General features: G+C 41.6%; 1 protein-coding gene across 3 annotated transcripts in view; it reads left to right on the forward strand.

Annotated features, from left to right (window-relative positions):
• LOC126402519 (rho guanine nucleotide exchange factor 10-like protein) overlaps positions 1-17,414 on the forward strand; it is a 60,350-nt gene extending 42,936 nt beyond the window's left edge. For 2 of the 3 annotated variants that reach the window (XM_050064599.1, XM_050064598.1), the window contains exons 15-20: positions 1,512-1,732; positions 4,894-5,051; positions 5,218-5,360; positions 9,536-9,707; positions 10,612-10,728; positions 11,342-17,413. In XM_050064599.1, coding sequence (XP_049920556.1) covers positions 1,512-1,732; positions 4,894-5,051; positions 5,218-5,360; positions 9,536-9,707; positions 10,612-10,728; positions 11,342-11,913 — 1,383 coding nt within the window. In that variant the 3' untranslated portion in view covers positions 11,914-17,413. Of the gene's footprint in view, positions 1-1,511; positions 1,733-4,893; positions 5,052-5,217; positions 5,361-9,535; positions 9,708-10,611; positions 10,729-11,341 lie in introns of all 3 variants that reach the window. The other variant, XM_050064600.1, reaches the window with a different exon arrangement.
• Positions 17,415-17,419: the final 5 nt, after the last annotated feature.

Raw genomic sequence — 17,419 nt, forward strand, 5'->3', positions numbered from 1 at the left:
ATTGTTTCATTTAAAACCCATTGTGGTGGTGTACAGAGCTAAAATGACGACAACTGTATCATTGTCCAAATAATTATGGACCTGACTGTATATATATATATATATATATAATGACGAAAACTCTGTCTGTGGGTGTGTCTGTTCCACGTTTTTCTCCTCACTGACTTGGTCAATCCATGTGAAATTTGGCACAGTGGTAGAGGGTCATGGGAGGNTGTGGGTGTGTCTGTTCCACGTTTTTCTCCTCACTGACTTGGTCAATCCATGTGAAATTTGGCACAGTGGTAGAGGGTCATGGGAGGATACGAATGAAGCAATATTACATCAATTGGCCAAAGGGGGGCGTTATATTAACCGATTGAAATTGCAAACTTTGAATGGGCATATCTCATGCCCCGTATGTCGTAGACACATGAAACATAGATGCCTCTCCGCATGAGGAACAAATTTGCCTCAAGAACCCATAACTTCCGGTTATATAGATTTTCCGCCATTTTGAATTTTTTGAAAAACATTTAAAATCGATCTCTTCCTAGGAAATTTGACTGATCAGCATGAAACTCTGTGAACATAATCTAGGGACCAATATCTAAAGTTCCCTCTTGGCAAAAGTTGGAAAACTTACTAAAATTGAGCTTCTATAAGGCAATGAATATTGCGGAGGGCGTGGCTCATCACATAAAGGTGTATAACATCTCAAGAGTTTCACCAATCACCATGCAACTTTGTAGATATGTAGAACAGGACGCCTCAAGGTGACTGGAGAAATTTAACTCTAATTGGCAACTGGGTGGCGCTATAACAACAGAAAAATGCTTAAAAATGGCTAAAATGCGACCGATCGCTGTGGCTCCCCCTGTGGCCGAGTGTTTGGGGGTTTTTTTTTCTAATTTTTTGTATGACTAAGTCATGGTATGGTATGCTGTACATAATCATGGAAACTGTCAGTGTGTCATTCTGTCAGTCAGTCATTCTGTCTGTCCCACGTTTTTCAAAAACTCTGTCTGAATACATTGCTCTAATGGGTTCAGTTGACTATCTAATCTGCAATTTCCTATGACGTGTGTCCCAAACACACACCATGTGAAACTGTACGTGGGCAACTGTGCACTCAATGGGTATAGACTAGTATATATATATGTATATATATATATATATCTATATGTGTGTGTGTGTGTGTGTGTGTAAAGCAGATAAGTGGATATTTCTTTCTTTGCTATCATCTTTCAGTAACTTCTTCAAATTTAATTCTCAATTTCATTTCTCATGATATCTTCCATGGCCATCTTCCACCTCCTTATAAAAAGACAAAACATGGCCAGTGTTCCATCAGATATCGTGGTGTACTAATCTGGGATAACAAAGTACACATCATCAAATGCTTCTTGACTTTTTTTTTTTTTTTAAGAAATTTTCATATAATTTAATTCATGACGTTTGATTAAATCTTGAGGATGTATGTTGTATTGGTGTGTATTTACCTAGATAAGCCTTTTTCCACTGGAGTTCAGGTTGCTGCTGGAGGAGGCAACTTCAACCATGGCCAAGTGGAGATCTTCTCCCTGAACCGAACCACTCCTCGTCTGGTCAAGACTGTCCCACTGAGGGCCCCAGTCCTCTGTCTGGACTATGTGAAGGAGCTGTGTCCCAGCAAAGAGGCGAGAGAGGCTGAGAAGGTCCAGACTGCAGCCAAGATAGGAAACATCATCTGTGTTGGCCTGCAGGATGGCAGGTCAGTCATTGGAACCAGCTCACCGCCTAATGCTGCGTTCACACCAAACGTGAATTCACAAATTCGCGTGTCAAGATTACATACAAAGTAAATGCAAAGACGCGATTAGACGCAAATTCGCGCCTCATCGCTCGAGTTGAAAATATTGAACTTTTGAGGCGAATTTGCGTGACGCTGTGCCGCGAAAGCCAATCAGCGTTGAGATTCTCCCGACGTCAGTGACGTCTTGACGCCCTGACGTCCAGTTGTTGACAACAATAAACTGCTACTCACCGGAGACAGATGGACAGGCGCTCCACAGCTGAAATGGAGCGCCTGTAGTTGGTGTCCTGCCGGGAGATCCTGGCGCCAACCCTCGCCAACAGGTACTCAAACTGGGCCTTAATCAGCCTGAAGTACCGCTGAAAGCGGCTATCATCCAGACGGAGTTCCTGGAGGAGGTGGTGAAACTCGCCGAGTTGGATGCGCTTCTGCAGGATAGGGTGAACCCGAAAACGACGGCGTTTGGCCCTCTGACGCATCTGGGACTTCCAGAGCAGGTACAAAGCAGCGATGGTGGTTATCTCAGCCATGGTTGAGGAGAGAATGGCGGGCAAGATGTTGTTATCTAGTGAAAATGGGCGGGCTCGCTACTCGCGACTGACACGATAACGCGAATTAACAAAATGGTCAGGCGCCAAACTCACGTGTTACGCGCGGTGCGTTACTCGCGAGTAATTCGCTTCACTCTGTGTGAATGCACATTTACTGTGCAACGCACATTTAGAGTTTGGACGCCGGACAATTTTGTTAATTCGCGTTATCGTGTCAGTCGCGCAACTAGCGAGCCATTGGCCACCCGGCGCGAATTCGCGTCTAATCGCGTCTTTGCATTGACTTTGTACGTAATCTCGACACGCGAATTTGCGAATTCGCGTTCTGTGTGAACGCCCAGTAAAGGTTCATTCTCACTGCCGCGATACGGAAATGCGGGACGGATTTGCGGAATATTCACACAGCGCCTTTCCGCGCGGTGCGGAATTTCGCGTTGTTGTGTTCCAAGTCAGCGCTGCGTGAACGGGTGCGGATGAACATGGATGAGAGTAGCAGCAGCAGCAGCGGCGGCAGTGAGCTAGCAAGCTAACGTTTAACAAGCATCAACATCAACTTTCTTTAGCACTTACCACTCTCACCGCAGCCACCAAGCTGGACAATGGACTGCCAGACGTTGTCCTTTAATTCATTGTTCATAAAATCATCCCGTCTTTTATCAAAAAAGGACGGGGTGCTGTGAACTGCTGTCAACCTTTCTCCCATACTGCCCTGCCTGACTGGATTTCGGACTCTCCCGGTCTGCGCGACTATAGAGTGCCGAAGTCACGCCCCTTCCAGTAGAGCTCATGGGACCTTAGATCGGAAAAAATATGAATGGCAGTGAATGGGGAGAGCAATATTATCTTTTGTTCCCGTTTGAGTTGCGACATGAAATCTAAATATGTTGTTAATGAATTTTAAACATAAATTTTAAAGTCAAGAAAGTCATACTTTTGGGTAAAACTGATGAGATATAAGCTTTTGAATTAGAAAGACTCAAGAGTACACAGGAGGAGGTCGCGTATGTGACGTCATAGCTTTCGCTCGCTTCCTGCAGCTTGGCCTCCCCGCTGAAATTCCACTGTTTTATGATTAATCGATTTATGATTGAAGATGTCTATGTGTTTTGTGCCAGGTTGCAGTCACTCCAAGCTGCAGGAAGTGAGCGAAAGCTATGACGTCACATACGCGACCGCCTCCTGTGTAGTTTTTCTAATTACGTTTTTTTCAAAAGCTTATATCTCAACAGTTTTACCACAAAGTATGACTTTCTTGACCTTAAAATTTATGTTTTAAATTAATTAACGACATATTTGGATTTCATGTCACAACTCAAACGGGACCAAAAGATAATATTTCTCTCCTCATTCACTGCCAATCATATTTTTCCGATCTAAGGTCCCATGAGCTTCACCGGAAGGGGCATGACTTCGGCACTCTAAACAAACAATTTAATTGGCCCAGCTGTGTAGTTCCACTGGCGAATTCCGCGGGGGGTCAAAGTCTGGGTGGAAACTTTTTCACCGCACGAAAGTTCTGCCCCGGTGTGCAAACTTCCATAAGAACCCATGAAATCAACTTTTATATTTTTCCGCGAGAATAATCCGCGCGGATATTCGCCCTCAGTGAGAATGGACTTTCTGTCTGTCTGTAGACACAAACTGATTCAGGGCACACATATTTTCACCTTTTATCTGGTCCAGTCAGTTAGCTGTATAAAAAAAAAAAAAGTTATTTCATCTCCTTAAAAGTTTTCAGTCGGTGTAGGTAGAGTCCCGTCTTTAGCGGTCTGCCGCGGTCGGAGGTATAAATGCTCAGAAGTGTAGTGTGTTTCATTTTTGTAACTTAAAGGCTTCAGAAAACATACAAGACACATTTTTAGTGAAAGTCATAGGAAGAGAAGCTTGTAGTTTTTATCTAAACAGAGTTATTTGCATTATAAAAACTGTCGTGGCGGCTTTAGGACAAGTGCACTTACATTGATCACTTCCATAAAATAAAACAAGAAATTGGAGAAGATTGAAAAAATTGTTAAAATTAAATTAGGGAACTGATCACAGATGTATTGTCTCTGTGTGTTTTTACATCTATTGTTGCTTTTAATTTGCAGCTATACTTTTAATGAAGCTGACATGTCATGACAGTCAAGAATCCCCCCGGGATTCCGGGATTACGGCAGCCAATCAGCGTTGAGCTGCAAGCGACAGGACCCAGCGAAATACAACTCCAGCTGGGATTTCTCATCTCAAGTGACGAGCGAAATTTCGCTCTCTCACTCTGTCGCTGTCGCTCGGAGCCCGAGCAATTTTTCTCTCGGGCGAATATACGCTCAATCGTCCGTTTGCATTGACTTTGTATGTAAACTCGTCTCTAGCGGGAAAAAAAACAGGTCCGGTGTGAACACACCTTAAACTAGGTTAACCACATTCTGATTCCAGCTCTGTATTTAACACACAGACATGAGATGAATATCCATCAGTCCATCTCACTCTCCCAAAGTGTTAAACTACAATATTCCTTTAAGCTTGTCTTTCATTTTATGTGTAGTATTTGACTTTTCAATCTAATGTGTTTCCCTGTCTTCCCAGCATCTATGTGTACAGCAGTGTGGACACAGCTGTTCAGTGCCTGTTGACCTTGGTGAACCCTGACAGCTGTCCAGTTCTCTGCCTCAAACACTCACTATCTTTCCTCTTCGCTGGACTGGCCAATGGCAAAGTAGCTGTGTACCACAGAAAGACTGGCGGTGAGTACTCACTGAAGAACACTTATCACACTGACCTTATGCTGGTTTGCATGTCAGAGGAAAGAGACTGTGGTCCAGACAGATTCACAATGTTACACTGCAGTAATAACTGCTTAACCAAAGAGTCCTGATAAGGTGCTTAACCATGGACCATTGTTCCTCTCAGAGAGACTGTGGGATGTGGACTCGTGCAGGCTGGTGCCTCTGGGCTCTGAGCCAGTCTGCAGTCTGCTGACACTTGAAGACACTGTATGGGCCAGCTGTGCCAACCAAGTCACTGTCATCCAAGGATCCAGCCTCAACACACAGGTACATTTTAATGTGTTCCACATTGGTCATCATCATATACAACCTTTGGCTGGCTTTGGCTGGCTTTGGCTAAAAGACACTATGAGACCCTGGGCCCAGTATTTCAAAACTTGTAATCTGGGTCAGAATAATCCGGATAATGAAATCCTCCTTTTTTCAGTCAGGGATCAAGGTGATCCTGCTGACTTTATCTGGGTATTTCAAAACATTGGCAGGGTGGATCACTTTGATCCCAATCTGACTGGATAGGGATTTCCAAATCTCACGACTCCACCCCCGGATCTGAAACATGGCGGACTACTTCACGAAAGGAGCAGTTGGTAGCACAGCTTTCACATCAAAATGTAAGTTTACCGTTATCTAATGTGTAGCGTTTTTAAGACCATACGAAGGCCACCCACCATGTCATGTTAGCCAGCTATTTGAATTGTCACCTACGTAAAACGTGGGCGTACCGATCTCTAATTGAGCCGAGGTCATGCTAACGGTAGCTAACGTGGCTCCATTGACTTGCATGTTAAGTAGCTAGCAGGCTAGCGAGGTAGCTGGCTTTGTTGATGTATTTTGCGGTCTATGGTTTAATTTAAAAGGGAATTAATCTGAAGTACATCATACATGAACTCTTTAAACACCAACCTGTTTAGAGTTTAACGTTGTTATTGCCAACACAGCGGACTTTAATTTATTTTATTTTATTTTATTTTTTTTTTTACATGTGTGCAGAGCAGACTGCTGCAGTATAGGAAAAATACACAGTACTAGTATGAATTATGCAGTTCACTATTTTGATTTACATTTAGTTTGTAATTACTTTTTTAATACTTTGAATTGCCATGTGCTTATTATGTTAATCCCTGTGTTGTTTCTTGCAGTCTATGTAAAGAAAAGAATGTGCTATACAAATAAATTTGCTTTGCATAATAAATTTGCTTTGCATTGCATTTCCTTGCCTTTGTCTGACCACAAACATATGTTGGATGTTTTGTTACAAACAAGTTACAATGTTAGGTGAAACTAAACGTTGAGACATAGGTCTGTATTTGTTACTTTTATTTACAGCAGTTTCAGGAAGTATGGCCAAACAATATTTTTCTATGCTTGAAATTACTTACAACTAAAACATTAATTTAGATTAAGAGTAATGAACATCTTGAGTAACAATATCTTGGAGAAGTGGAGCTAAGGCTTTCTTATTACAATAGAAAAATATTGTTTGGCCATTCAAACAAAGTATTAAAAAAGCAATTAGAAACAAACTGTAAATCAAAATAGTGGCACAGAACCTAAAGACTGCTCACAGGTTTGAGGTGAGCTTCTTTTCCATAAGTTTTATCTTCAATTCAGTCTCTTTCTGCTGAAGCAGCTTCAGCTTGAGCTGCTCGTCAGCCAATTCGATTTGTCTCACCGCCCTCTTGAGTTCATGTATGATGTACTTCAGATTAATTCCCTTTAAATTAAACCATAGACCGCAAAATACATAAACAAAGCCAGCTACCTCGCTAGCCTGCTAGCTACTTAACATGCAAGTCAATGGAGCCGCGTTAGCTACCGTTAGCATGACCTCGGCTCAATTAGAGATCGGTACGCCCACGTTTTAAGTAGGTGACAATTCAAATAGCTGGCTAACATGAGATGGTGGGTGGTCTTCGTATGGTCTTAAAAACGCTACACATTAGATAACGGTAAACTTACATTTTGATGTGAAAGCTGTGCTACCAATTGCTCCAAATAGTCCGCCATGTTTCAGATCTGGGGGCGGAGTTGTGACATTTGGCAATCCCTATCCAGTTAGATTGGGATCAAAGTGATCCACCCTGCCAATGTTTTGAAATACCCAGTCAGCAGGATCACCTTGATCACTGACTGAGAAAAGGAGGATTTCATCATCTGGATTATTCTGACCCAGATTACAAGTTTTGAAATACTGGGCCCGATGATTAACTCTGATTGGCTCACATAGGCAATTTTGAATACCATACCACTATTTCACATGTAATCAAATGCCTCTGCAGTAAAAAGATCTTGTATGCTGCATTATGTTGATTTAGAATTAAATTAACATGCAACACCATGTGCCAGAATCTGATGGCTGCTGGCTGACAGTGTACAGCTGTCCTAATTTTCCACAGAACCTGAATATTCATTTGGTTTAACTAAACCATATTCAAATCATTTTGTAAAGTCAGATATTTCATATGCTTGTCCCAGCAGTGATCAACTCAGTACGTAGTTTCCCTTTCCCAGAACTTTGACTGCTCACCATGAATGTCAAATGTTATGGAGTTGTACACAGTTAGATCTGTGTTGTACATGGCAGGTGTCTTACTTGTGCTGCTCTGAATCCACAGGGACTCTTAACTCTTGTGTGTGAGCTCTGGAGCAGGTTGCCAGACGCAGTGCAACTCCCCTCCCTCCGTCTCCTCACTGGTGACAGCAGCTCAGTCTCTGTGGGGAAGGATGGAAACTTGAATTTTAAAAAATGTGTTTCTGTGTTCACTCACTGGTGTATGCATGAGTATTTGCCCTTGTGCTTTTGTTGAGCATGTCACCTTTCTACTGTTAGGTTTGGAATACTGCTGAAATATGAATAAGCCCTAAAATGGAAAAGCTGCTGAGTGGATGAAATTAAAGAAAAGACAAAAACACACCTCCTGGACTAAGTGACAATTTACTTCATAGCTTGTGGTACACACAATGTTAGGCTTTCACGGACTCATTGCATTTGCTTATGTAGAACATCATTATAAGCATTTCAGTCAGGACCACTTTAGTCCAAGAAAATTTTATTTCCATTTGAAGTATTATATTTGGCAGTGTGGCTCTGTTCTGCGTAAGCCTGAGGAAAGGCAGAGAGAGTACACCAATCTGCTCTTCCACACACCTTTGTGGAAAACCTAAGGTGGAAAGAGCACACCTCTCCACCCTTCCATGCACAAACGAGGATAGCCTGAGGCAGAGAGAGAGCAAACCCCCCTGACCTTCCATGTGCCAACATGAAAAGAATTAGGCAGGGAGAGCAGCAGTAAAGACCCCCCTGGGAACAGAACAGAGCAAGCATCAATGACAAACAGAAATGTCACTAATAAGTCAGACAGCATGAAAAGGAGGAGCTGGGGTGGAGGCGGTTTGCAAAGCGGCTTGCAGAGGAAGCAACAACAGTAGGCAGGACGAAGCAATTTAAATAGGGTGTCCTGAATGAGATTTGCCAATTGGTTGCATAGAAAGGAATCATGTGATCTATCGGCTGACTCCCCTCCACCAATCAGCTGATCCATCAGTTGATTGAGCTGCTTGCGATCAGCTGATGTAGCTGGTAGCTGAGCAGAGCTTGACTTCATGTCCTGCCTGAACTAACACTGTGCTCAATTTTTCCAACATATTTGCAACTTCAACTTCTTTCCTTTTATGCATGTGGAAGGGCAGAGAGGTGTGCTTTCTTCTCCTTAAGGCTGTCCACGTAGGCACGCAAAAGGCAGGGAGGTGTGCTCTTTCAGCGTTAGGCTATCTGCGTAGGCCTAAGGAAAGGCAGAGAGGCCCTAGAACAGAGCCATACTGCCAAATATAATACTGCATGGAATTAAAGTTTTTTTTGACAAAGTGGTCCTGACTGAACTCTAGTTGTTGAGGATACAACTTATCCAAAGATGGTTAAAAAATGGTTCAAAGGCATACAAAAGGTGTTCATCAACTATAAACAGTGATCAGCAAAAAATAAGGCTTCCTCTATCACCCCCTCTCCTATCGTTGACAAAAGTAACTGGTGAATAGGTATAATTCCTTTAGCTACCACCTCCAATATCATGTGACCTAGTCATCATAAGTGACCAAAAAAATGTGTACAACAATAACACAGATGAGGCTTGGGTGGTATCTTTATTTTCATACCATAATACCTTCCTGACATTTCACCCGGGTATATGGTATATGATGGTATTGAAAATCCTATCGTTTTCTAAATACCCTAGTATACACTGCCTAACAGGCTATACCTGACTCTTACAGTATGTGTATGTGTATGTGAGAGCAAAAGTATGTGTATGGTAATTGTAAATACAGTCCCCAATGGCCCCTCTTACATATGATACAAATATGAATGCATAGAATCTTATTTGACCTTGAGTTACTGCTGACAGATGACCTATAGACTGTGACCATCTCTCTGCCTCTCTCCTCAGAGTTTTAAAGCCCACTCTGATCCAGGCTGCAGTGTTAGCCACATGGTTCGTTCAGGTGGGGGGGTTTGGATGGCCTTCACCCAGGGCTCCACCATTCACCTGTTTCACACAGAGACCTTGGAACCACTACAGGAAGTCAACATCTCCACCCGCACTGCCCATCTGACACCAGGCAAGGCCAGACAAAATGTTAACACCCAGAATCAGATGAATATGTGGAGTGTATAGTGCTAATTATAGTACTGTATTGAAGCAACCCTGGAACAGTCATTGTTGCTCACTTGAGAGTGCCATGCTCAATCAGACAAAATGACACATAAAGTATATAAGTTACCTGTATGAATGCTATTTTACATCTCAAGCAAATAAAGATAATGAAGTTGTATTTAGTGACTGTAGTGCAGCTCAGCAGCAGAGCACTCAGTGCTGTGACTAGTAGCCAAAAGGTATGTAAAGGAGACAGAAGTTCATTCAGTCAGTGAATGAGGAAGAATCTTTGATGTTCCATGTGGGGAGGCACAATAATATCAGCATGTCATCGGTATTGGACGATATTGGCTTACATTGGAAAGAATTGTATTTCATATCTCCATCTGCTGGTGGGCCATCACGATAAGAGTATGCATGCGTAATATGATGTGAATTTCACTGCAGAGGAGACTTGATATTCACTAAAATTAGGTGGAGAAAAAAGTGGATACATCGGTATCGGTTATCAGTCAGATGAGTTGTCACATATCAGCATATCAGATATCGGAAAAAATAAAATAGCATGCACCCTAGTTTCATGGTTTGTGTTGACTTCAGTAGGGGGAGCTTTTGTGGTCAGTGTAAATCATTTTTGTTACTTTGCACCTACTGTATGTCATTCTCTTTCACTTATAAATCACTGAGACAAATACCATCTCTTGAGTTGCTCAGTGACTGATATGTGCAGGTTTTGGGAGTTGGCGATCCAGGATGTTGACAGGTACTAGGTCCTGGATCAGGGCTGAACCACTGTAAAACATGGACTGTATACTGTTGTGATAGCAGCAATGGTGGTCCTGTTGGTTAAATGTCTCTTTGTATTCCAGGTAAAGTTTGTGTCTCTAGCTTACTGATCTGCCAGGGCCTGCTGTGGGTGGGAACCAGCCAAGGCATCATCATCACCTTCCCTGTGCCCACCCTGGAGGGCATCCCCAAGATTACAGGTCAGTACGGAGTACAGTAGCTCTTCTACTCACCTCCTGACTGCAGCATAAAACACAACATATTTACCTATACAAATTTATCTATACCTATACATATATGAAGTATGAAGCCAGGAACAACAGCAACAGTGAACAAAGGTAACGTTAGAATATTTGGCTCAATTACACTCATTCATTAATTCATTCATTTATTCAACCTTTATTTATTCTTGAAGAATCATTGATGGCTTGGCCTCATTTTCAATGATGACGAGAGTGAACTCACAAGGTTCACCGACAAATTAATTGTCTTATGGTAGATATGGGTTCCACACAAATCCAATGTGCTAAGGTTAAGGCTATGGCATTTTAAATTGTATAAATTAGCCTAGCAACAAGCAGAGCTTTTCTCTACATACTTTCTCATATGAAGCCAGGATAAATGACACACAAGACGTGAAAATGTGAAATGCTTTAGTGCTGCTGAGCTGCGTTCAAACTTAATCATTTTATATGGAAATCATCAAATATTCATATCAAACGGCAAGTACAGCACTTATATGTGTGTGTGTGTGTGTGTGTGTGTGTGTGTGTATTGCCATGTGGATTCATTCAGAACTCTTGTACCTCTCAGGTAAGGGGATGACGTCTCTAAATGCTCACTGTGGTCCGGTGGACTTCCTGGTGTCGACCTCCAGCACTCTGGCTTCTGACATGCTCAGACGGGACTCCATCCTCAACGGCAGCGAGGAGGGTGCCAGCGGAGGAGGGGGAGGTAAAGGTGATGGGGTAGGAGATGAAGGAGGGCAGAGGTTGGAGCAGAGCGGCTACCCCCAGGACTCAGAAGCCCCTCCACAGAGGGAGGAGAAGCCCAAGTGTCTCCTGCTGCAGTATCGCCTCCACTCTACCTGCCAGCTGCCTGGGAAGCTGCTGACCGCCCAGCCTGAACAGGGGAGCCTCAGGTCTTCCCCTGACTCCCTGGAGCACAGCCCAGAGGATGGCTCCATCTATGAAGTGAGTGAGGACCCTGATGTGTGGGTTCGGGGGCAGCCCGTGGAGTGGAAAGAGGGGGAGGCCAGGCGCAACAAAGTCACCTCTACAGCCATCTTCTCTGGTGGCAGAGGATACCGCAGGATAGGAAGCTGCTCAGGTTCCGGTGAAAACACAATGCTGGTGTGGCAGCTTCCGCTCACTCTCAGCCAATGACAGATGACAGCAATCCGTTTCCTCATTTAATGTGGTTATAGGTAAACCAGCTTACTTCTCAATGTTTCAACTAGACTCAACATCTGATCTGCAGTCAAAGGAGCCAAGGACACATCACCTGTGACACTTCGATGTTTTTAATATCAGTGCTTTGGTTGTGACAGGTGAACACCTTCAGCAAGTAATGTTAGCAAGCTAACATGAAAGGTAACATTACTTTCGATGCAAAATATGCAAGTCAGCAGCTACCTCCACTAATGTTCATAATCAAGAAGACCAACAATCATCAGCTCCTTGAAATTCACTCTTCACACTGGACCTAGTTTGCATTTCTGCCTGTCGCATCATGTCAGACTAGTTTTTAACCTGTTTTTCACAGATGTGTTGCATTCTGACCCAGGACCAACGTGTTTTTCAAACAGGCTGTACACATGGTTTTTGTGCATCCCTCTCCTGATTGGATATTTATTACTGCAACACTGTGGGTAATGTGTTTTTTTAGGGTGAGTGTAGAAGATCATTATTATTCGCATCATTAAGTGAGTATGAAGTATGACTCGAGTCAGTCATCTACAGCTTCCTGATGTCTTGTCCTCACAGTGAGGTTTCCATTACTATCGTCATCCTTAAAAAGTCTTCAAAGGCATTGAATTCATTAATTTAACAACAAGGCCTTAATTGGTATTAAAAAAATCTTCTATCTTCAATATCAATCTTTCAAAGTCTTTTGGATGGATGGGGTCGGATGGAGTTGTGGAGAGGCAGAAGCATTTATGAACCCAGGGGTCGAAACTAAGGGTGGGGGCCACGTCTTGATGAGCTCTGTGCTGCGTAATCCCCTCAGAGTTCATATCAAGTAACATCTTGTTGTGAGGCGACGGTGCTAGCGGCTGAGCCACTTTGCTGTCCTGCTGAGAGGGAAGAGAGGAGAATAACAGGGTTTGGGGTTAGGGTTGTGAGAACTGAGACAAACAGGAGAAAGGGTTAGACACACCTATATAGGTTACGGCAGGTGGTTGAAGTGATGAGGCTCAAGTTGTTGAATTAGTGAGGTGCAGATGATTTGAATTAGGAGAGAGAAGCGTGGTCTTGTTTCTGAACCTTACTTATAATAACTTCATTAAAATCACCCAGAAAGCCTGCCAACAAATGCCAGGTATTTCCCACTTCTGTTCATTTGGGCAAAATTGTCCTTACCCCTAACTGATGTTGGTTCATGTTTTGTTTTGTTTTTTTTCATCAATTTTAGTTGTTGTAAAATGATATGCTGAATTGGTCTCAGATTTATTCCATTTGACATTAAAAAAGGCTTAAAGTGTTAAATCAAACTTGCCTTAAGCTGTAGGTACCCTGATCGAATCTGTATACAAACCAAAACCTGCACTATAACCAAAGCCACTGCACAGAAGTGCTGGGCATATGGATAAACTGTTGTCAAGAAATAGTTCCGGCATGCAACTTTGCCTAAAATCACAAGTGTTATCTTTATATTTCTGTTTGTGTATGGATTCAACAAAAGACATACAACATGTTCATTTATAAGCTATGAAGGTGTCAGTAGGTGAACTTTGGACAGAGTCAGGCGAGCTGTTTCCCTCTGCTTCCAGTCTTTATGCTAAGCTAGGCTAAAAACAGCATGTGAGCTGCACCATGTTCTTAGTAAATATGTCCCCAAGTCTTTTGCTTCATGTCAGGTACAAAGTGTCGTTGGATGTTGGATGAAATGTATTTAGACAGGTACTATACACTGAGTGAACATCCTGCTTTGCTGCCATCTAAACTTTCCAACTTGTTGGAGCTGCTCTTTAAACCTTTGATGAACACCTTCTGAAGCACTGAGCCTGTGACCCTGGCAACATTGACCACTTACACAGTAAAACCAGCACTTTTGGTACAACAAACATCTTGATGTTAGACCAAGGAAACTCGCTTTTAAGTTTACAGTGAAACAGTGAGTGGAATGTTGCAAAAAGTTCAACTAAAACTGAACTGCTTATAAAGTTTCATTGAAAAATCTACATGAGCTCAGTTATTATAGAAATTACATCAGTTGCGTTTAGTGTTTGTGTTTAAATGTATTATAGTAATGTCAATATTGGTGTGCATACAAATGTTAATCTGCACTAAGACAGGCACCTTAACATGCTCCTTTCATAATCATGTGCCTACTTGTTTTTGTAATATGAAGCGATAATGGTACTTACAGTTGGGTTCGAAGGGTTTTTATTTCTGATGCAGGACAATAATATATGTCACCACTGTTGCTGGGTGTCCTTTTTGTGAAACCCATTTTAGGAGCACTGTGAGGCACAAAAATTAAAAACTCAAAAATTAAGTCAGAATATTTTCAGGAAAATGCTGTAATGTTTTCTAAGTAGTAATGTATTCCAGCTTCATTGCTGTAGCATTTGGACTTTGTGTCTTAAAATATCATGACCCCACTCTAGGATGTTATTTTTTTTTCTAAGGATGCATGATAATATCGGCATGTCATTGGTACTGGTCGATATTGGCTTTAAATTGAATTGACTTTATCAGAATTGGCAAACATGCTTTTTCTGAATTTGCACAATGAATGAATATTACATACATTGAAAAGTATTTTATTTCATGTCTCCATCTGCTGCTGGGCCATCACGATAAAGTTATGTATGCATAATATGATGTTAATTCCACTACAGAAGAGACTTGATGATCACTAAAATGAGGTAGGGAAAAAAGTGGATATATCAATATTGGTATCCATTATTGGTCAAATGAATTGTTATGTATTGGCATATTGGCAAAAAATCCAATATTGTGCTTCCCTATTTTTTTCTAACAGTGACCCTTACAAAACAGACCAAAAGATCCAAACCAGACTCAGACACAACTCAACAGATGAATTGCTCATTCTCCTGTAAAACATTAGTTTGTTTGTGTCAAGAAATCAAAGTGTGGCATCACAGGTGAGAAGGGTGAAAAATCAGAAATTAGAACTGTTAAATACTGTGTGTCGAGTCAAACTGGGAGTTTCTACTGTGAGGAAAGGAGAGAGGAGAGAATTAAAATTAGTATAAACGATTAAATAAACAAACAAACAAACAAAGAGGAGCCAAGCAGAACCAGTCTGAAACCAGCCTTGCTGCCCGGAGGGGGTCAGCCCTATGTTCCTACAGCCCAATGGTCCCACAAGCCCGGTTCTAGGCAGGCATATAAGAGGGGGCAGTCATAAATGTGAAGGGGGCATCATGCTCCAGCACATTTTTGCCATAGGTAGAGCTGACAAATAAAGGTGACTCACTCACTCGCAGGATGTGGGGACGCTGTGTGAGTGCCCTATAGAGGGTGTCAAAGCACCGTGGTCTCAAATGTGCTCGCCGCTTGTTTTGTTGGTGATAACTGTTTTCTACATGGAATTGGGTTGTTGTTAGCTGTGTGTCCAACCCCCAACCTAAAGAAATGGATTGCACTTTGTCAGGCCTCTACCCTAAGACATGTCCAACTTGGGTGTCCCACCCGAAGACTAAGCTCCTGCTGGTATAGCTCTTAGGGTCACTGAGGCACACAACCCCCCTGACCACAATAAAGTGGCAATCCCTCAGAGAGGAAAACTGAAAAATAAAATAAACGAAAAATAAAATAAAAATTAAGAAAACATAAAATAAAAATATCCTTCATCCAGGCACAACCAACATCTTAACATTTATCTTATTGGATGGCCATTAGGCATCTAGACATATGAAATAAATTTGAACCTAATAATTACAATAACCTCACTATAGCCAGTATTTACCAAAGCTAGTCTTATAAAAAAAAACTTCTCAAACTAACAGAACTAACAAACACAACAGATAGATAGATAGAGCAGAACATTTGATACTTTTTTGTTTTGTTTTGTTTTTTTGTCTTTTTTTTTTTGTTAGCAATTTAACAGATTTCTCTTCACTCCACTCTCCTTTGAGCTGCTGAAAGCTGCAGGAGTGAAAAGTTAATAAAAGCTTTGTAAAAATCGCTGTGATTATCAAAAAACAGCGTGCAGAACTAGAGGCTGGGTGGGGCTTTATTTAGGGGTCTGGCACACACAGGGCATTTGTCCTCAGTATGTGACATGCATCAGGCACTCATCTCTCGCTGTGCTTGTGTGATTGAAGAAACGTTCGCACTGACAGGCTCACACTATATGCTCACACTGCTATATTTACTTTTGTTTTTTGTTGTTAACTATATATTAAGTATCTCACGAGACACTACAACGAGTTTAACGGAGCTTCACGTTACTGCTGCATTCTGCCTCACTGAGACTGAGAAACCTGACGCCGATGCATCTTGGCTCATTTGCATACTAAACAGTGATTGGGTGTTTACTGGGGGAGGGTCTCTGCCGACTGCAGACAGTAGATCACACACAGCCAGCACACAGCACGGAGACAGATGAGAAAACTTTTCTGTTTTGTGCCTTTTTCGGCAGATTTGATTTGAGGGGGCAAGATATTTGTTTAAGGGGGCATTGCCCCCTCTTGCCCCTGCGTAGAACCGGCCTCGCCCACAGCCCTATGTTCCCACATTTCTAAGATTTTTCTCAAAATTAGGCCCTATGTTCCCACATTTCTAGGACATTTTCAAAATAACTCTTGTGTTCCTACATTTCCCTTCAATTTAAGCCCTATCCTCCAACAAAATTTTTTGGAAGCACTTTATAGTAAATGAATGAATGAGTAATTTTATTTCGATCAGCAGCAGCAGAAATCGTCACAATCACAATCATTACAAGAAAAAATATAATAGGCTGATCGAAAAAGGTTTCGGCTGAAGCAGAGCTTATAGATACCGAACCCTTGTTTTCATTTCCTTAAGTCAGACAAACAAAACCAGATAAGTACAAATACGCATACGGTATACACATGTAATACAATCACATGCTACATATATGCATACACAGCAAAAACAGATGTGTTAAAAATGACACATTGTGCAGAATTTTAACACATGTAGCGAGTGTGCTCAGGGACTACACATGTTGTGTCAAATTACACAATAGATGTGTGAGCCATTTTAACACACAAATTGTGTCAGATAATTTAACACACAAAATGTGTGATTTCAACACGTTTACACAATCAATGTGTGAGCCATTTTAACACACAAATTGTGTCAGATAATTTAACACACAAAATGTGTAATTTCAACACGTTAAATGTTGATTATGTGTAACTGAAAATGACCAAAATCTACTACTTAATGTGTTAATATTGCAACCTAATGTGTTAAACATGAGGCATAAAATTAAAGGGACAAAAAGACAGATGTGAAAATGTTAGCCATTTAATAAATGGTCAAATGTTGACATGCTATGGAACAATGCACAAGTGCACAAAAGTACATTCACAATTTAAAAGTATAACAAAATGTTTTAAAATTCAATTTTATCAACTCAGCTTACATATTCTTAATGTAAAATTATCTAGTAGGTTATCTGATTGCATCACTGAATTTGAGTAGTGAATTATCTGATTTCCAGACTGCA

This window comes from Epinephelus moara, chromosome 16, assembly GCF_006386435.1.
Source record: "Epinephelus moara isolate mb chromosome 16, YSFRI_EMoa_1.0, whole genome shotgun sequence".
Lineage (NCBI taxonomy): Eukaryota > Metazoa > Chordata > Actinopteri > Perciformes > Serranidae > Epinephelus > Epinephelus moara.